The sequence below is a fragment of the Platichthys flesus genome, chromosome 11 (genome assembly GCF_949316205.1).
Source record: "Platichthys flesus chromosome 11, fPlaFle2.1, whole genome shotgun sequence".
In the NCBI taxonomy this organism is placed as follows: domain Eukaryota; kingdom Metazoa; phylum Chordata; class Actinopteri; order Pleuronectiformes; family Pleuronectidae; genus Platichthys; species Platichthys flesus.
Window position 1 is genome coordinate 19,967,744 of NC_084955.1, and position 17,167 is coordinate 19,984,910.

Genomic DNA, 17,167 nt, shown 5'->3' on the forward strand with positions numbered 1-17,167 from the left:
TTTTAAAGACCAAGTTCAATAAAAAGGCTTTTACCTAGATTTCTAATGTATTTGCGTATTTCGTTTTTCCTGTTTGAGAAGCACTTTGTCATTTCCGGTAGTACCTAAAAGCAGCAAGTAAAGTTGCCGTGTGTTCTATAAATCAACCACTAGATGTCAGTATATCACTGAATTCGCTGATCAAAGCGAATCAGACGCTGGAGTTCAGCTTTACAAAACATTCTTACCTAAATGGGAATATAAGATAATGATGTGGCTTCTTGTATAAATACAAAATTATATCCTTTAGCCCACATCACTATCTGTTGTTTTATTTTTTGATTAAAAGTGACTCCTGTTTTTTGGGTCATGATCTTGCAGCCACTATGAAATCCAAAATACCTTTTGAGAAGGAGCAAGAACCGACCAACTAACGGAGGCTGGAAAACCCTTCACCCTGCATGTGGACGTCAGTCATGTGCCCAGTAGGTGGATGGATCAGATTCTGGGCGGGACAAACAACCAGCTCGAGGCGCAGGACACTGTGGATAGTCGGTGCAGATCAGTGCTGGATCAGGACACTTCAAGCTTAGCGGACGACTCACAGAGCTCATGTTCCACAATGAGGCTGCAGAGCAAAGTTAAAAACCCCACTGCGAACTGCGTCAAGTAGTCTGCTGCTGCAGGACTGTAACGATGTAGGCACCTTGTGTCGAACTCAGAGGGACGTGCGTGTGAGGAGAGGCTCGCAGGGTTGCGAGGTGAACTCCCAGTGCAGGACAAACTCAGAGGTTAATTTGTGCTTTTGGAACGAACATGGCTCGACTACGGAGGAAAGCGTGCATCGCCCTGTTCCTCTTTACGCTTTTCATCTTTGGCACCATGATGGGACTGAGGACCCTGAAGCCACCCAGCGACGGTTTCTCGGATCTGGCTCCGGGCTTGGAGCTCCTGCCGATGTTCGCTGGCAAGGTGGACCGGCGCTCCGTGACCCGTGGCACCACCGCGTCCCCGGGACAAGCCCGCCCGCCCGGCAGCATCACCAAAGCGGTTCTGTCCAACTCCGGCCCAGAGGGAACTATATTCTACGATGTTCACATTTTCTACTACAGCTGGTACGGCAACCCGCAAATGGACGGCAAGTACATCCACTGGGACCACCTCCTGGTGCCGCACTGGGACCCCAAAATCGCATCCAGTTACCCGAGAGGGAGACACATGCCGCCCGAAGACATCGGCGCCAGCTTCTACCCCGATATCAACCCGTACAGCTCCAGGGACCCGGACGTGCTGGAGTCCCACATGGAGCAGATCGGAGCGTCTGCAGCAGGTACAGATCACAGATACACGCAGGGACAAGCTGACTTGCAGAGAGAAGAGCCGGGTGTTTGGGCTTTTCCCTGTTCAGCAGCTGCAGAGAAATCTTGATCCTAGATGCCTCTATTCAGCCGGAGAGGAAACCTTTTCAGCACCACACATCCAGTGGACAGCTCCTGAAACGCAGACTGATAATCTGAGCGCAGAGAACAGACTTTATGACAGTTTAAAACATCACACAGTGAGTCTCAAATCAGGTGTTTGTAGAGTTAAGATAACTTTAATGTCACTGCACCAGTGCACCGGAATTCTGTTTGAATTAAGATAGGTTATTAAGAAAGGTTCAGATACCATACGATAAGAGATACGACTTTATATCCCAATAGACATTGTTGTGGCAGCTTGCTCTAAGATAACAATACAAAAGTGATCATTGAGTTAAGAGAATAAAACATTAGAGTGTCAGGTCTAAAAATAAAAGTATAAAGTGTATTAGCTTATAAGTGAAAGCAAGCATGGAAAGTGTAAATGGAGTAAATGCAGAATCAGGAGCTTATAGAAATAATAGAAATGGATAAACAGTGAAATAAGTAAGTTGGCTGAAACAGTAAACTACTAAAGTAACGTGGCAGTAAGTAGGAAAGATAATTGTTATATAGAAGACATTTATAGTCTTTTATTTATAAAGCTTTAATATCTCTAAGGGGAATGCAAGTTATTTAAAGTACATATAATAAATTAGATGCTGTTTGCAAGGTCAACCAGACTTAATGTTCCATATCTCAATTTCCAGGCTTAGATCAGTTATTAGCATGTATCATGAAATGTTGATAGGTACAGTGTGTTTTTAGGTAAAAAAACAGCAAAACACACTTGTTGCTTCCCTCAAAGACTCAGAGTCCGGTGGTCTGGTTTCGAGTGACAACCGCATGTGGCCAGCCATCAGCAGCCAACACTTGATAGGCCCTGGTGTTTCTGTCCGGCAGCGCAGTAGGATATTGTATACACCATCCGGAATAATGACCAGATCAGCCAGCCCTCTGAAAACCTCCCCGCCCCTGACAGATGGATCATGGAAGGACTCACAATGCTTAGTTATTAAAGTAATCCATTTAATTAGAAACCACAGCTGGCCCCAGGTCCAATGGCACCACTTCCACTTCAGAAGCACGTAAACAAAATGAACCGCATCGGCCATTTTTTTATTATATAATTCAGCATCGTAATGTAATTGTCTCCACAGCTCCAGAGCGAGCAGATGTGTTTAATGAGTTAACTCTGAGTGTATAGCCAATGTGCCAGATCTCCTCTGGAGCCCGGAACCCCTGCGGCCGATATGAAGTCATTTCTGAACCTGCATCAGAGCATGAATAAGCATTTTCCCTGCTGGAATTTATGAGCTGTCACAAACTCGAGCTGTGCAGAGAGACCGAAACTAACACATCGATTAATCAATCAAATGCAGGATGTGGGTGATGGGCGGGTCAGCATTCAAACAACTAACTTTCCTCTGCACAGCCATGGTTGAGTTAATTAAGAGAACAATCACTACAGAGAAACACAAAACGATGATTAAAGGTACAGAATAACCACAAAGTGATGCCAAATGATCCTGAAGAGAAGCGTAAAATGGAAATAAAGAGACAAAAATCAACACACCGATGGAAAATGTTGTTTAAAGTCATTCTGACATGTCTCTGGACCCTCATCCAGTTGTGGTCAGGGGCCTTTTCTCTTATCTGTGCCAAAGGACCTATTGTCTCTTGCCAAAAACCTATTCAGTGTCAGTCACAGTCCAATCCAATTACTCTAATTGATTAGAGCTTTAAATAAAAGCAAAACTAACTGTGTGAGAGGCTGCAGATTAATGGAGGCGAAGGTTTTTCACCATGTTCTTCTCCCTGCAGCATTTCTTGGAATCTGCACCAAATCCATACATCACAGCAACAATACTTGAGCTGACATTTCGGCTATAGTTTCTCAGCAGATAACTGAGCTCTCTCAGGTATTCACCAGTGGTTTTGGCCTCTGAGTCCTGTTTTTTGTGCATCTCCAGGGGTTCTGGTCCTGTCCTGGTATCCTCCTGGCCTGGCTGACGACGATGGGGAGCCCGCTGAGGATTTGGTACCAGCTCTACTGGATGCTGCATATAGACACAACCTCAAGGTAAAAAGGCATCAATGCACTTTGTTTGAGTGAGTGAGACCAGAAACAATGAGCGGAAAGAGTTCAGGGCTAAGAGCAATGAATCTCCTCTGAGGCGTGATCTTCAGCTCACTTTTCACTGCATCCACAAAGCTGTCACTGGAAACTGAGCGATGATTCTTCAATGACCTGTCCGTTTTAATGTCAGCAGCTGATGGAAGAGTTGGTTTTCAATAGTGCTGATATAAACTTTATTTATTGATTTAACCTTTATACAACCAAGTAAATTCCAGTAAACAAGCCTCCTTTACGAGACATGCCCGGCCAAGAGAGCAGCATAAAAGGGTACAGACAAAACAATACAGAATCTCACAGCAGATGAAAAAACAGATAGAACATAACTAAAACACAATAAAGTAAAAGAACTAAGTGAAAGAGTAAAAGTCAGCCAAGGACACATACAATTTAGATTTAAGCATCACATTCACTTTTGGAGACTGTTCTGAATAGAAATTATAACTAAGTTTGTAATGGGTAAGGACAGAACAATATCATCTGCATAGCATCACATTTGATTCACTTAAAATGTTCACACAAAGAGAAGAAAATAATTGTGGGTCGAGCACAGAGCCTTGAGGTACTCCAATAGCAGTATTTAATATGCATGGTCCCATCTGTTGGATGCTTTGGCTTCAGTACTTTCAGATATACACGTGTTTTGGTCTGTACTGGACTCAATTTCCAGGCAACCAAACAAATATTATATATAAATTATTTGAAATATGTACGTCTCTCAATTCTATCTCTACGAAGCATTTAGGATCCCTACATTCCTGCAACAGCTTTTTATTTGTGTCTATTGTCTCCTGAACACTAATGAATCTACAGAGAGGCTACAACACGGCTCTGACATATAGACAAATATTTAAGTTGCCTATTTGTGTAAAACATCCAGTTTGTTGACCTCAAATGTCAGAGCCTGCAGAGATACCGATTGTTTTATATCTGAATGGTTGGCAGAATGTGAATGAGGCTGAGGGTCAATGAGTTAATATCTGTCCATTATCTCTCCATCCATTTATCTCTATAAAAAGGATTTCAATGCTTCACAAAGCTGAGGATGTTAGTTTAAAGCTGGAGTTTCCTTTTGCCACCGGAGAGTAGGAGAGCTGCTGAAGCTCAGCTGGTTCTGCTCTGTCTCATATGAAACTGTCTCTGTTACTCATGGATTTGACTCTTGATGTTTGTGGTGATTTCTCTTAAACTAAACATGAGGCAAAGAGCTGCTGCTGCAGCTGGATCAGTGGTTTCTTTGAAGGCTGAATTAGCTCAGGAGCACATCAGGGGGTCGAAGAGGTTGGGGGCGTAGCAGTACCACATGACCTATTGCCAATTAGGTCGGAAAATGGTGCGATGGAGAAAACAACTATCTTGGTCCTTCTGCCTCCTGTCACTGTATCGGAGGCTTATTAAACTTTTACAGGTGATGCTTGCTCGTAATGCGATACAATTCATGTCAGATGGTCTTCAGATGGAGTAAGGGAAGACAGTGTCCAGGTCCTTTGAAAGACATCCCCTGCAAAATGTCTCTAAAAGTTGAAGGTAGATTGGTCATGTGAGCATGTGCTTGTGTGCTGACAGCTGCCATTCTTCTGTATGAATGCATTTGAAATTACAGGGTGTATAACAGAGGCTGGCTTGTAAGAGGTTTCTTGTGTCAAAGCATGTTATTAATAATGCACCAACAGTGTTGGCACAGCACACTACACATTTGAAGTAAAGAAATATAAGGCACACAAGATGCTAAGGACCAGGAACAGGATAAACCCTTTAGCAGTCCTTGAGTTTGTATGAATTTTTTAAAGCGGAAGCAATCGATTAGTTGATTAATCGGAAAAGTCATTTATAATGCCAAACATTCTTGAGGTTCAGCCTCTAAAATATGAGGATTTACTTATACTCTTTCTCATATATAATTGTAAAGTCAATCTTTTGGGGTTTTAAACTGTGACACAGAAGACAAGTGGTTTTTAATAGAGCTCCACCATTATATTGGTCAATAATATGGGCCGATATGAGTCATTTGCAGATATATCGGTTTATTTTGCTGTTATAAAAATGTTTACCTCATAGAAAAAACAATGCAGAAAATATGTGCATTTATGGTGATATTTAACGTAAAGTTTATGTATATTTGTTCATATTGGTGTGTTCCTTTTATCTATAGTTATTTCAAATTAAGTTAATGGTTAAAGTGTAAAATATCAAGCCTCAATGACATACAGATAATTACTTCTGAGGAATCAGCGCATATTTATACATCAGTCAATATATATTAGGATATATGATATAAGGATATTTTTACTCCCTGATATTGGTGTTAATTTTAAAGAAATTAAAGAGACAGATTGTAATTGTCGTAAAAAAAAGAATAGAAGTAAGTTCATTAAAAATAAAATAGTAATCTTGAAGGAAAAAGCACCTGCCCGTATTTTCCATAGATTCTTTTTAATTGTTAAAAAAAAAATCCTTCACTACTGTATCTGTGCTAAAATTAGCATAATAGCTCCACTGAGTTATATGTATGGCACCGGAAATACCTACAAAGCTTCAAAGAAACATGTGCGTGCATTTACATCTGGCTAAATTTATCACCACGGGTCAATTTCAGATAAACTAATTTAAAGGATCCTCATCGTAACATTTTCCTCGTCATTCCTGTGTTTGTATCCAGATGAAGATGATTAATTCTCCAGCAACAACGTGACAGATGATGACCTCACGCTCTCTGAACCAATGGGACGACAGGCAGTAGGATTGTTAGGCCAGCTTGTCAGATTTGATATCACAGTTTTTTTTCACTCTGTTGTTCGGCTCCAGGCAAAGAAATAACGTATCTGTGCAAGGGCACGACAAGAAGGACCGGATTAGACACACAACGCTGAGCTGACGAGGTTCTACACATGGTGCTGTCGGGGGGGGGGGGGCGCTAATAGTTTGAGCTTAATGCAACGATTAACTGTCTTCACTGACCCAGCTCGCGTGACATCATTATATAACAAGCATATTTGTATATTTTCTACAAGTCCACTGTACATGTATTCAATGAGAAGAAGCTGAATGTCTCTGTGTCTTTAGAGCAGCTTTTGAATTACAGTGCATGAACAGCATCCTGTGTGTGAGGAGCTCCTCCCACTGCACAGAGGACACATCTTAAAACTGCTTCTTCTTGCTTAATTTCAGCAAAAAACGCTGACCAGCTAAGGAGCTTTGGCTCCCATCATTAGCAACTACTTATGCACATTTTCTTAAGCAACAGCCTGAAATCATTTCTTTGCTCGTTCCTTGCACTGAAAGGCAGATCAGAAAGCAGGAGGCCCAGAGGAGACAGAGCATCTCACAGGAGCAGCGTCACAGCCACGTGTTCGTAGCAACATGGTTAATCTGAGAAATGCATCACGAAACAGTCGGCCCTCGAATGAGAGTCTAGTTACTCGTATCAGTTGGAACCTTAGATTGTATATAAAGATACTTGTAATGCCAGCTCTCCAAAGTGAAACCATTGTTTCCATCGCCCCCTGGTGCCTGGCTGCAGTATAGGTCATAAACCCAGTGTCCTCCATGTTAGTGGATGGAACAAATTAAGTGAAAGTAAAATGTTCTGTATTTATATAGTGTACTTTTATATAGTATATGTTCAAAAGAAATTCTGATAGATGGCTTCTGTCATTTGTGGTTGTTCTTACCACACTTTATATAATGTCTGTTGTTTGAACCTGGAGTTTGCGTGTTCTCTCAGTGTTCACTTGGGTTTTCTCTGGATACGCCAGCGTCTTCCCTCTATCGAAATACAAGAATCTGCTGCTTGGCATCGAGTGACCCCAGATATTATTAGAAGTATATATACATAGGCGGTATGTTGTGAACTCTAAAAGCTTGTTTGATTTTTCTTGACAAATAGTTACAACGATATTAGAACCAGGGGAAATCGGGTGTTAAAAACAAACCCATCACACTGTCGATCCCTGAGCTCACTGCTGAAAACACACGGATCCCTCTCTGTGCACCACCACAAAATAAAGCAATGTACTTTTTTGGATCATTATATAAGTTGAGCAGGTTTTCAGCAGCACCCACACACGGCTAGTGGATGGTGCGGCTCGGTTGGAGAGCAGATCACATGGAGCCTCCACAGCGGTGCCGCTGCTCGACCTCCACTTGAAGAGCAGCTGAAATAGTCTTTCTACCCAGGGGAGGGTGGGGGCGGTTTGATGGGGACAGGGGGGGATGGAAGCTAGGTGCAGTCAGGAAGGGGCAGAGGGGAAATGTGCATCACATTCCCATGCCTCTGAACAATCTGCCCCCCGAGGGGCTGTAGAGTTTCCATCTAGTAAGTAGGCCATGTAGTTGCATGTTCACGGGGTAATATGGCCTGTGGGTGCCCCGTGATGGCATCAGCGATACTTCCTTGTTTCCAGAAGCACAGACTTCAGTCCTTTGTGACCTTACATTGGTTTTTGAATCCACTGGCCACACAGATTGAAACTGACAATCTTGAATAAAGAAGCGCTCAGTTTTGTTGAAATCGATCTAATTGAATTAAATTCCATTGTGCTCAGCATAAATCACGCTGGGCTGGTTCCAGACTCCTGCTGTCAATGTTTGTGAGGTATTAAAATGAGATTCCAGTCTCATTTACTTTAAATTACCGTAGAGTAATGTGCCAGTGTGTTTGGAAAATGAGCCGACTTTTCTGGTGGAACGACCCTCTGCTGCAATGAACAGGAGAGCAGAATGCCCCCCCCCCTGCCCCACAGCTTACAAAGATTAAATACATTTCACAAAAAGGTAGCTTTTTTGTTTATCAATTGCTGGATAATGTTGAAAGCTTAATCAGAATCAGAATCAGAAGGCTTTTAATTGCCAAGTATATTTACACATACAGGAAATTAGCTTGAAGTGGTTGGTGCATTGGGCATAAAACAACAATCGGACATAAAACAAATAAAACAATATATACAATAAGAACGATATATTGGACTAGATGCAGGTTTACATCTGGTTTGAAACAGGAGTTTTACGTCATAGGCTCAGTCAACCCTTTGTCAGTTCTGCTGATGACAACTCACATCCATTAACTTGCTGTCGGCCTCCATTATATTAAAAAAGCCACTTTCCTTCACATTGTTCCCCCTGGGTGTCCACTGCTGGAGAGGGAAAGTGTTTCGCTTCGATCATACATTATTCAAAGTCACTGAATTCTCAGGGTGTGCCCTTAAAATATTCAACTTCCCTTGTACATGTCACTCTGGGTCCCTTGTTCCTCTGCTGCTTTTGTTCATCAATCGCTTTAATGGTTTCTTACAGATACAGATTCTGAACATACAGAGGTTTCCACTCAGGGAGAAAAACACAGTTTGACAATTATTAGGAAAATGGTGAAGATGTGTTTTTTTGCAGCCACATCCTATAGGAAAGACGCCACTGAACTGAATTCACTGGACACACATAAAGAACCTCGGCCATGTTACACATTTGTGTTGTGACATTGGAGCTTTCTTGAATTACTGTATTACCTTTTAATACATTTTTTGTTATATTTTTTACTTATTAGTTTTGTATATAAATTTGTCAACTCAGATGGTTGCATGTGTTTAAGAAATCCTGACCATTATGGATTTTTGGAGCTGATGCAGATATTACAGGTTTTTAAGGGGGTAAAACATTTCTGATATCGATATAGAGAAATTTTTGAAATGATCGTAATAAAAAAAAATTAAATTTAAATTACGATTGATAGTTTACAGCTATATATTTATATATACATTTCGTATAAACTTCTCATAAACAACTATGAATAAAAAGAAAACAAACTCAACCAATTATCTACAACATATATTAAGAAAAAAAACTGTAAATATAAATTCACATCTTTTCTGCATAATCCATCGCAAAAGTTTTTCAGTGAACATAAGTGCAGATACAGATGTGTCAATGAAAGGCTCAAATCGGCCGATGCTATTGATCGACAACAACATGTCGGTCTGTGGCCTGGTGTGTGTTTCGCTTCAGGGTCAAATTGTTGAATTGGTAACTTGTTTATCAGAATTAAAATGGTAAAAAGGTTTTCTTTGTACTTTTTTGTGTGCTATGAGGAGCAAGTTATCCAGCTGTTACATAAATGGACCATAATAAACATATTGAGCTGTTGTCTTTCTGCCTCCTTGGATTTGCAACCTGCTACGAGGCCTCATCCCCTGTTGACTTGTTGTCAATACTTACAAAGGTCATGTGTAAGTGCTGACTGCAGCGTTATTGTTTTCTAATGACACTAATATGATGAATGAAACCAACAAGGTGTCTCTCTCTGCGTCTTTTTCCCAGGTTGCATTTCACCTCCAGCCGTACCGAGGCCGGAACGACCAGAGCGTGCACGACAACATCAAGTATATCATTGACAGGTAGGCGCTCGTCTGGATGCACTTCTCCATCATCATGTCAGCTCAAACTGGAGAACATTAAGATTTCATGCCAGAGAAATACGTGAAGTCAGCTTTTCTGATGATGTAAGACCAGACTTATGACTTATGAATGAGTTGTTTGAAGCCAAATCTATTTTCTAACCTTTAGTTCCAGGGCTACTCTGAAAAGGAACAAAACAAATGAATACATGTGAAAAAAGGTCAAAACTATAAAAGGTTTCAGTTTCCTTTCAAAAGCAATTAACAAGCAAATCTTCATATTTTGCCTCGATAATGAAACAGTGGTGATAAGTGGGTCTGCCCAACACTTTGAGCAGGGTAACCAGTCACTGAGGCAGTCTATATATCCCTAGCTCTATATTATTGCACACCCATGTTTTATAAGACATTTGACATTTCTTGCATCATGTTAAACACACTTCCTCAAAAGTTGATCTGGAGAATTTGGCATCTTTACAACTGGTTGTATCTCCAGGGACATTTCTTACGAAGTTCTGGGGTTTAGGGGTAGAGTGGTCATCTTCCAAGAAGAAGGTTGGCGGTTCAATCCTCACTCTTCCCCATCTGCATGCCGAAGTGTCCTTGGGCAATATACTGAACCCCTAAATGGCCCCTCATAAATGTTGAATGCACTTATTGTAAGTTGCTTTGGATAAAAGCGTCAGCCACATTACATGTAATGAATAATGTAAGGACTGATGTATGCTGGCCAATGGTTTGTTACGAGTTTTTAAAATGCAATCAGGCCAAAATATAAACTATAAACCCCCATTTGTGCTCCTCAGAGGATGAACCATCATCTCTTGTGACCGCTCATCCCACTGTCAGCTTGTAACATAACATGTCTGACAAGCTAAGTCTATGTCTAACAGTAATGGTCTGCAGTGGATAACAAATCCATTTAACTAATTTTAATTAGCCTTATCTTTTTTAATTTTGACTGTGTTTCTGTCTTTACAGATACGGTGACCATGGAGCCTTCTACAAGTTCACCACCAGCACCGGGAAGAGCCTTCCTCTGTTCTACATCTACGACTCCTACCTAACGCCTCCAGAGGCCTGGTCTGAGTTCCTGACTCCCACCGGCTCCCACAGTGTTCGCGACTCGGCCTACGACTCCATCTTCATCGCCCTGATCGTGGAGGAGCGCCACAAGCACGACATCCTCGCAAGTGGCTTCGACGGCATGTACACGTTCTTCGCCTCCAATGGCTTCTCGTTCGGCTCGTCCCACCAGAACTGGAAAGCCGTTAAGTCTTTCTGTGACGGCAACAACCTCCTCTTCATCCCCAGCGTGGGGCCCGGCTACATCGACACCAGCATCCGTCCGTGGAACAATCACAACACGCGCAACAGAGTGAACGGCCGCTACTACGAGACGGCCCTGCAGGCGGCGCTCAACGTGCGGCCGGAGATCGTCACCATCACGTCTTTTAACGAGTGGCACGAGGGGACACAGATAGAGAGAGCGATGCCCAAAAAAACTGTGACCCGCGTGTACTTGGACTACCAGCCACATGGACCCGACCACTACCTGGAGCTGACGCGCCGCTGGGCGGAGCAGTTCAACAAAGAGAAGGAGCAGTGGCTCATGTGAAACAGCATGTTCCAGTGGAGGCTCTCATTGGGGGGAACAAAACGATTTGAGACAGAATGTAAAGACTGATCCGTGAGTAAAGATGGATGACGTGACAGCTCCCAAAAACTGAAGCAAAATTACCTGGATCTCCCCCTAGTGGCTGACTGCAGTATAGGTCATAAACCTGCCTGAGATGGAGTTATTTGATGCTTTAAAAGCAGAGTGAAACTTCAAAATTGACAGCTGACACTGACTCGGGATTGGTTGGGCACGATAATGGGTGGGACCCTCGTTACCGTGGCTCCACTCCAGGATCATTACCGCGGGAGGAGGGGGAGACACGTCCGCCAATCTTTATTTACAGTCTACAGTGTGAATGTAGAGATTAATCAGTACACAGGAGTTAATAAGGTCATGCCTTTGATTTTGAACCGGGTATGAGAGTTCTTGGTAATGTATTTTGTGGACACTTGCTGATCCGCAAGAACAAGACGGGGTAAAGCTCCATTAAAGAGTCAGTCTGGGGTTTGTTCTACGAGAATGTAAAACTGTCTCTGATGTTTTTACAGATTTCAAAATGAGCTCAAACACTCAAACTGTCAAAACTACTGCCTGAAATACTATGCGTCACCAAGCAACGTCCTCATCTGCCCCCTCTAGAGTTAAATGGATAAAAAATAGCAATAGTGGGACACTTATGGTTTAAAACGGAATTAGATCCCAACGTTGATCTTTCCGTTACTCGGGTTCAGAGAACTTAAATGATGAGTACATGGTGTTTTAAAAGCAGTGGGTGGGGGTTAAGTATGTAAGAGAAGAGTTTTATTCGCATTAAAACTAGAAATATGAAACAGCTGCTACCTTGATTCTGTCCAGCTGTAACTAAACCTACCAACCAACACCTCTAAAAGCTAATAAATGAACTATTCATATCTTGTTTTTTCAATCCACACATCAGCTGAAATATAAAAATGACATGTCAGAGTTGTAAAATGTGTTATGTGCTGGAATATTTCTCTCCCAGGTTAAGTGACTCTGCAGCAAGTTGTCATTCCTAAAAAAAGCTGTTTTTTTTGGGGGGGGGGGGGGGTTAGGTATTAGGCAAAGACTAATTACGTAAAACTGAGAATTTATTGTGGCACGTTCATCCAAAAAAGTTAACAGGGTGATGAATTTAAAAGATCTTTGTTTTCAAACGTGGGCGGGTGAATGTCCTACCGTACATTCACCAGCTCCGTGTGTTCAACAGCACGACTGATGAGTTACAGCAGCAGTTTCAGACTTGTACTTTAAGCTACAACATGAAAACAGTTACTGTGACCGTAGCTGGCGACCAATTGTAAACATGGGATTCATAAGTTATTTAATAAACAGTTCTGGAATCATTAAACTTTGATGCATAGTGCATTTTAAATAACCATCTGTTTATCTTGTCAACAAGATTAATCCGGGCAACATGTTGGGCGCCCGTCAAATCCACAATTTGAATGAAGATGGACGACATGACAGCTCTCAGAAGCGGAGCCGCAGCACCTTCATCGCCCCCTGGTGGCTGGCTGCAATATAGGTCCTAAACTACACCTCCTCGATTTTAGTGAATCCCGAAAAGTGGCTGACCTGTATTTTTCACAATAAAAGATTGATAACTTAGACACATAATGTGATAGTCGGCACATGGTAAAGCATCAAAAGAAAAACCCCAGACGGTTAAAGCCGCCACCAGAACAACTTCGCCCATCGGTCATTTAAGACTCAACTTGTTCCTTAGTATTAGTCTCTCTTTCTTCTATGTGAACACAAAAATATAAAAGGGATTTCTTCTTTTCCGAGGAAGCCCTGAGGTCAGAGCTAATTGTGCGTCTCAGCCCGTGTTGTGGAGTGTTGAGAGTTCAAAGGTCATTTGTCCGAGTCCGCTGACAGCCCGTGTTTGCGCTCCAGCACATCAAGCGTAGAAGAGAGGGCGCTGAAAAACACAATTAGACATGTCCTGTTTAATGTAGCGACGCTCCCTCAGAGTAAGTGAGGGAGGATTTGAAGGGAAAGCTGAGTCACGATGTGGAGAACAAACACACAACATTACAATGACTCCGTGTGACAGTTCATCACTTATTTGTGTCGTAAACTGCAGCCACTTTTAATAAATCATCCCTGGAGAACCTTCAGTGGTCAGAGAATTTACATCTTCTGTCTCTGCTCAGACTCTTGCAAACAATGTTTTGTCTGCAAGTTTCCAGGAGATTCACGGGAGGCTCGTCCCCATTGTGATGATTTATAGAGAGATTCCTCTCAGTCTCTACTCAGGAGAATAAGCTTCCACCTCGAGAGCGATGATAATCATGCAAAGCAACCACAGAGAATTTAACAGCCAGTGAACTGACCATGAAGATGTTTGTTGGCCATATTTGCTTCAACGTAAATTAAATCCCACTTTTAATACACTTGAAACATTTTTTAGATGGAAAGAAATTCACCCTGTAAATAAAATTGTATCGTCAGCCAATAGTAAAGAGGAATGTGAGAGGGGAAATGGAGAACTCCCTCTACTAATGAGCCATCACATGCAATACGCATCATCGGTCTCGTGCATGTTCAAATTTTGCGATCGCGCTGCTGTTTTTCAAAACTGAAATCTGAACCTTCACATCACATCCTCAGGTGCAATTTAGCTGCAGTGAAATGTAACGTGACCGTTTAGTTTTCAGGTTTAATCCATTTGCTTTGCATTAAGGGTCAATGGTTGCAGAGGTCAAACATCTATTAAAGGAAAAGTGTGCATTCTTTAATACACACTTTTAAAATAAGTGGTTTTCCTTTGCTCAACTTTTCCTTATTTTTAAATAATCTTGTTGGTATCATCACTTGGTTGGATATTATTCAGAGATGGGAAAATAAAGGTCTTGTATCACTTCAGGCTGTGCAAACTTTACATGTAGGGTGGCAGCATGAACTTACCAGCCAGGCCTGATGATGTGATATTTGCCGAGCACCGACAAGTCGACCACCGTTGATCCCAGGCGGCTCTGGTCCGTGATTGGTCCACCATCCACCACCACCGCGAGTTTTGGCCAAAGCTCCTGGAACTCCTTGAGAAGCAAGACACGGCAGCAGTCAAGATAAAGACCGAATAAAACTGAAGAGAAACATTCTTCCAACCTGAAGTTTGATGCTGGGAAACATCAAAACTTGTTATAAACGTAAAAGCATCTCCCTTCTTACTTACTAATGTTTCCTTCCTGCATCGGTTCCACTTACTTGTACTTCCAGAGTGCTGCTGTGTGCGCTGATGTTGGCACTGGTGAGCGCCAGTGGTTCCCCACACATCTGGCAGAGACGCCTCATGAAGGAGTGGTCTGGGATACGCACGCCAACAAGCTGAGGGATCATTGATAATTATTAATTCATAATTTGGTGACATATTTCCCCAAGGATCCACTTATGGGAGTGAACCTACTGAGGTGAAGGGGTTGAGGTCCGTGTTGAGTAGGGCCGATCTTTCAAACACCAGAGTGACGGGACCGGGCAGCAGGTCACCTAACAGCTCCTCCTTCACGTTCACCTTACAGTACCTGATAACACAAGAAAACAGGATCAAGCTGAGCTGTGGATTCAACTGTGCTGATGCTCTGAGTCATGACCTGAAATAACATCCACTGATATTTGTAATAGCAAAAACAGATATCAGTGTTGACTCTCCCCCATCCACCAAACAACACAATGGACCCAGACCAGCGTCTTCCTCTCACTCACTTGTAGATATCCTGAATTTCCCCCACACAGATGGCCAGCGGCTTGTGTCCGTTCCTCCCCTTGACGTCGTACGTTTTTCGGACAGCGTCGGAGTTTTGAGCCAGACACGCCAGGCCATAGATGGTGTCTGTGGGCACGCCGACCACATGACCCTCCTGCAGGGCCTCCGCCGTGCACCTCAGGATGTCAGCACCATCTGCAGGTCAGAGGTTACAAGGGTCAACGAGGCGACACCCACAGTGGAGAGAAGTATGATGATGTTTTATTTGATCTTGTTTTTGGACTTTTCTCAATTGTTTACATTTTGTGTCTGAGCTCTTTTGCTGTGTGATGCTTTAACAAAGTTTGTTATTGTTTGTCTTCCGTTGTTCATTTTAAAGCACCTTTTCACTGATCTAATATAAATCACGTTGATTGTTGTAATTATTATGATGTGATCTTTACTGTCATAATAGACTGACGTTAGATGAAGTGGGCAGGTCCACATACCAACAGGAAAAGCAGGAATCTGATGTAACACACTGTAATGCTGACTACAGCTGATGTAAACACCGACGGAGCCACGTGTTCTCCACGGTTCTTCATGGTTCTCCACATGTTCTCCACGGTTCTCCAGCTGTGAAACAACTCACCTGCCTGATCCTGGTGAACCGTTGGCCCGCTGGGGGTCGGCGGCAGGAACCGCAGCACTTTGGTCCTCAGCTCTTTACACATGTCCGCTGCGAGGCGATGAGCTGCGGCTGAACGAGGAGCAGCTCCGGGTCTGATCAGATCAACAGCGACGCTACACACACTCTTCATGAAACTCACACTTCATAACACACACGCTTCATAACACACACACCTACAGGGAGGATGAGTCGCTTCATAGACCGGCAGCGTGTTGACCGATCAAATGACGAAGACTTCCGGGTTACGCCCCTAAAACAATGACGACACGTTTCTTAAAGGGCCAGCAGCACACAGGGGAAAAGAACGAAAAATCAATTAATTAATTATGACAAATGATAAATACTTATAATTGAACGCATTATTCTCAGAATACTACTGCTACTTCTGCTAATACTACTACTATTAACAATAATATAAATAAAAAACTAATTTAGATCAACTCCAGAAGAATCTATAGGCCTTGTCACCTTGAGTCCCTGGGATATACTCATAGTTTTGTGGCTTTCATCGATGGAGTAATCTGAAACAGAGGTCTCTGTATTTTTTAAAGGTGTGGGACTTAATTAGTGGGTGGTTGTCGTATAAATACTGCCCTTAGCGACTTTGTGTGTTCTTGAAAGATGAAGTATTATCTCTAAAGGCATGTTCTGGTATTTGTTCAAAACCTCCTGCTGACATTTTGTGCACATTGACAATTATATTGACCCGCCCTCATTCATTAGACAGACTGACTTCACCTGCGAGCGCCTGATTAAAGACACACACAGTGTGGTAACGTGTTTACAGAACAAACATGTCTGTTGTAATGGCTTCTGACACAGGTAACAGACAATACATTTATCTGTTTACTTGTCACATTTGTCAACATTACTGGAAGTGTCTGTGTGAAACATTTACAGACTCTGCAGGAGATAAACCCACTGTGAGGACTGAAGATGACGTCTCAACTGTCAAACAGGTCAGTTTCACTCTGGAGCTTTAATCTTTGGATCTATGACCAAAGTAACTGATGACTTCTCCTCTTCAGCAGCTGGAGGAGGTCAACAACAGACTGGGGACCTTGTCTGAGGGGATAACCATGTGCGAGAGGGTCCTGAACGACCTGAAGGATCTCAGTGATGTTCTCGTGGTGAGGGCTTGTTTTTCAACCTGAAGCCTGAAAACCACTTTTCTGTCACATCATGCAGATTTTTAATATTAACGAGTTATTTCCCACAGAGGAAATCTCTCCAGGATGTGACCTTAC

At 42.5% G+C, this 17,167-nt stretch overlaps 2 protein-coding genes across 2 annotated transcripts; one reads left to right on the top strand and one right to left on the bottom strand.

The window, feature by feature from the left end:
- The first annotated feature begins 657 nt into the window (after positions 1–657).
- Positions 658–11,520, top strand: LOC133965284 (glycoprotein endo-alpha-1,2-mannosidase-like protein). Its single transcript, XM_062399759.1, has 4 exons — positions 658–1,309; positions 3,353–3,462; positions 9,826–9,902; positions 10,884–11,520. The coding sequence occupies exons 1-4, from the start codon at positions 796–798 to the stop codon at positions 11,518–11,520; spliced, it is 1,338 nt and encodes a 445-aa protein (XP_062255743.1). The 5' UTR covers positions 658–795.
- Positions 11,521–12,614: 1,094 nt separating this feature from the next.
- Positions 12,615–16,574, bottom strand: yrdc (yrdC N(6)-threonylcarbamoyltransferase domain containing). Its single transcript, XM_062399760.1, has 6 exons — positions 15,882–16,574; positions 15,250–15,445; positions 14,954–15,068; positions 14,755–14,874; positions 14,455–14,585; positions 12,615–13,465 (listed from the first exon to the last, which is right to left on the bottom strand). The coding sequence occupies exons 1-6, from the start codon at positions 16,048–16,050 to the stop codon at positions 13,399–13,401; spliced, it is 798 nt and encodes a 265-aa protein (XP_062255744.1). The 5' UTR covers positions 16,051–16,574; the 3' UTR covers positions 12,615–13,398.
- Between the last annotated feature and the right edge of the window lie 593 nt (positions 16,575–17,167).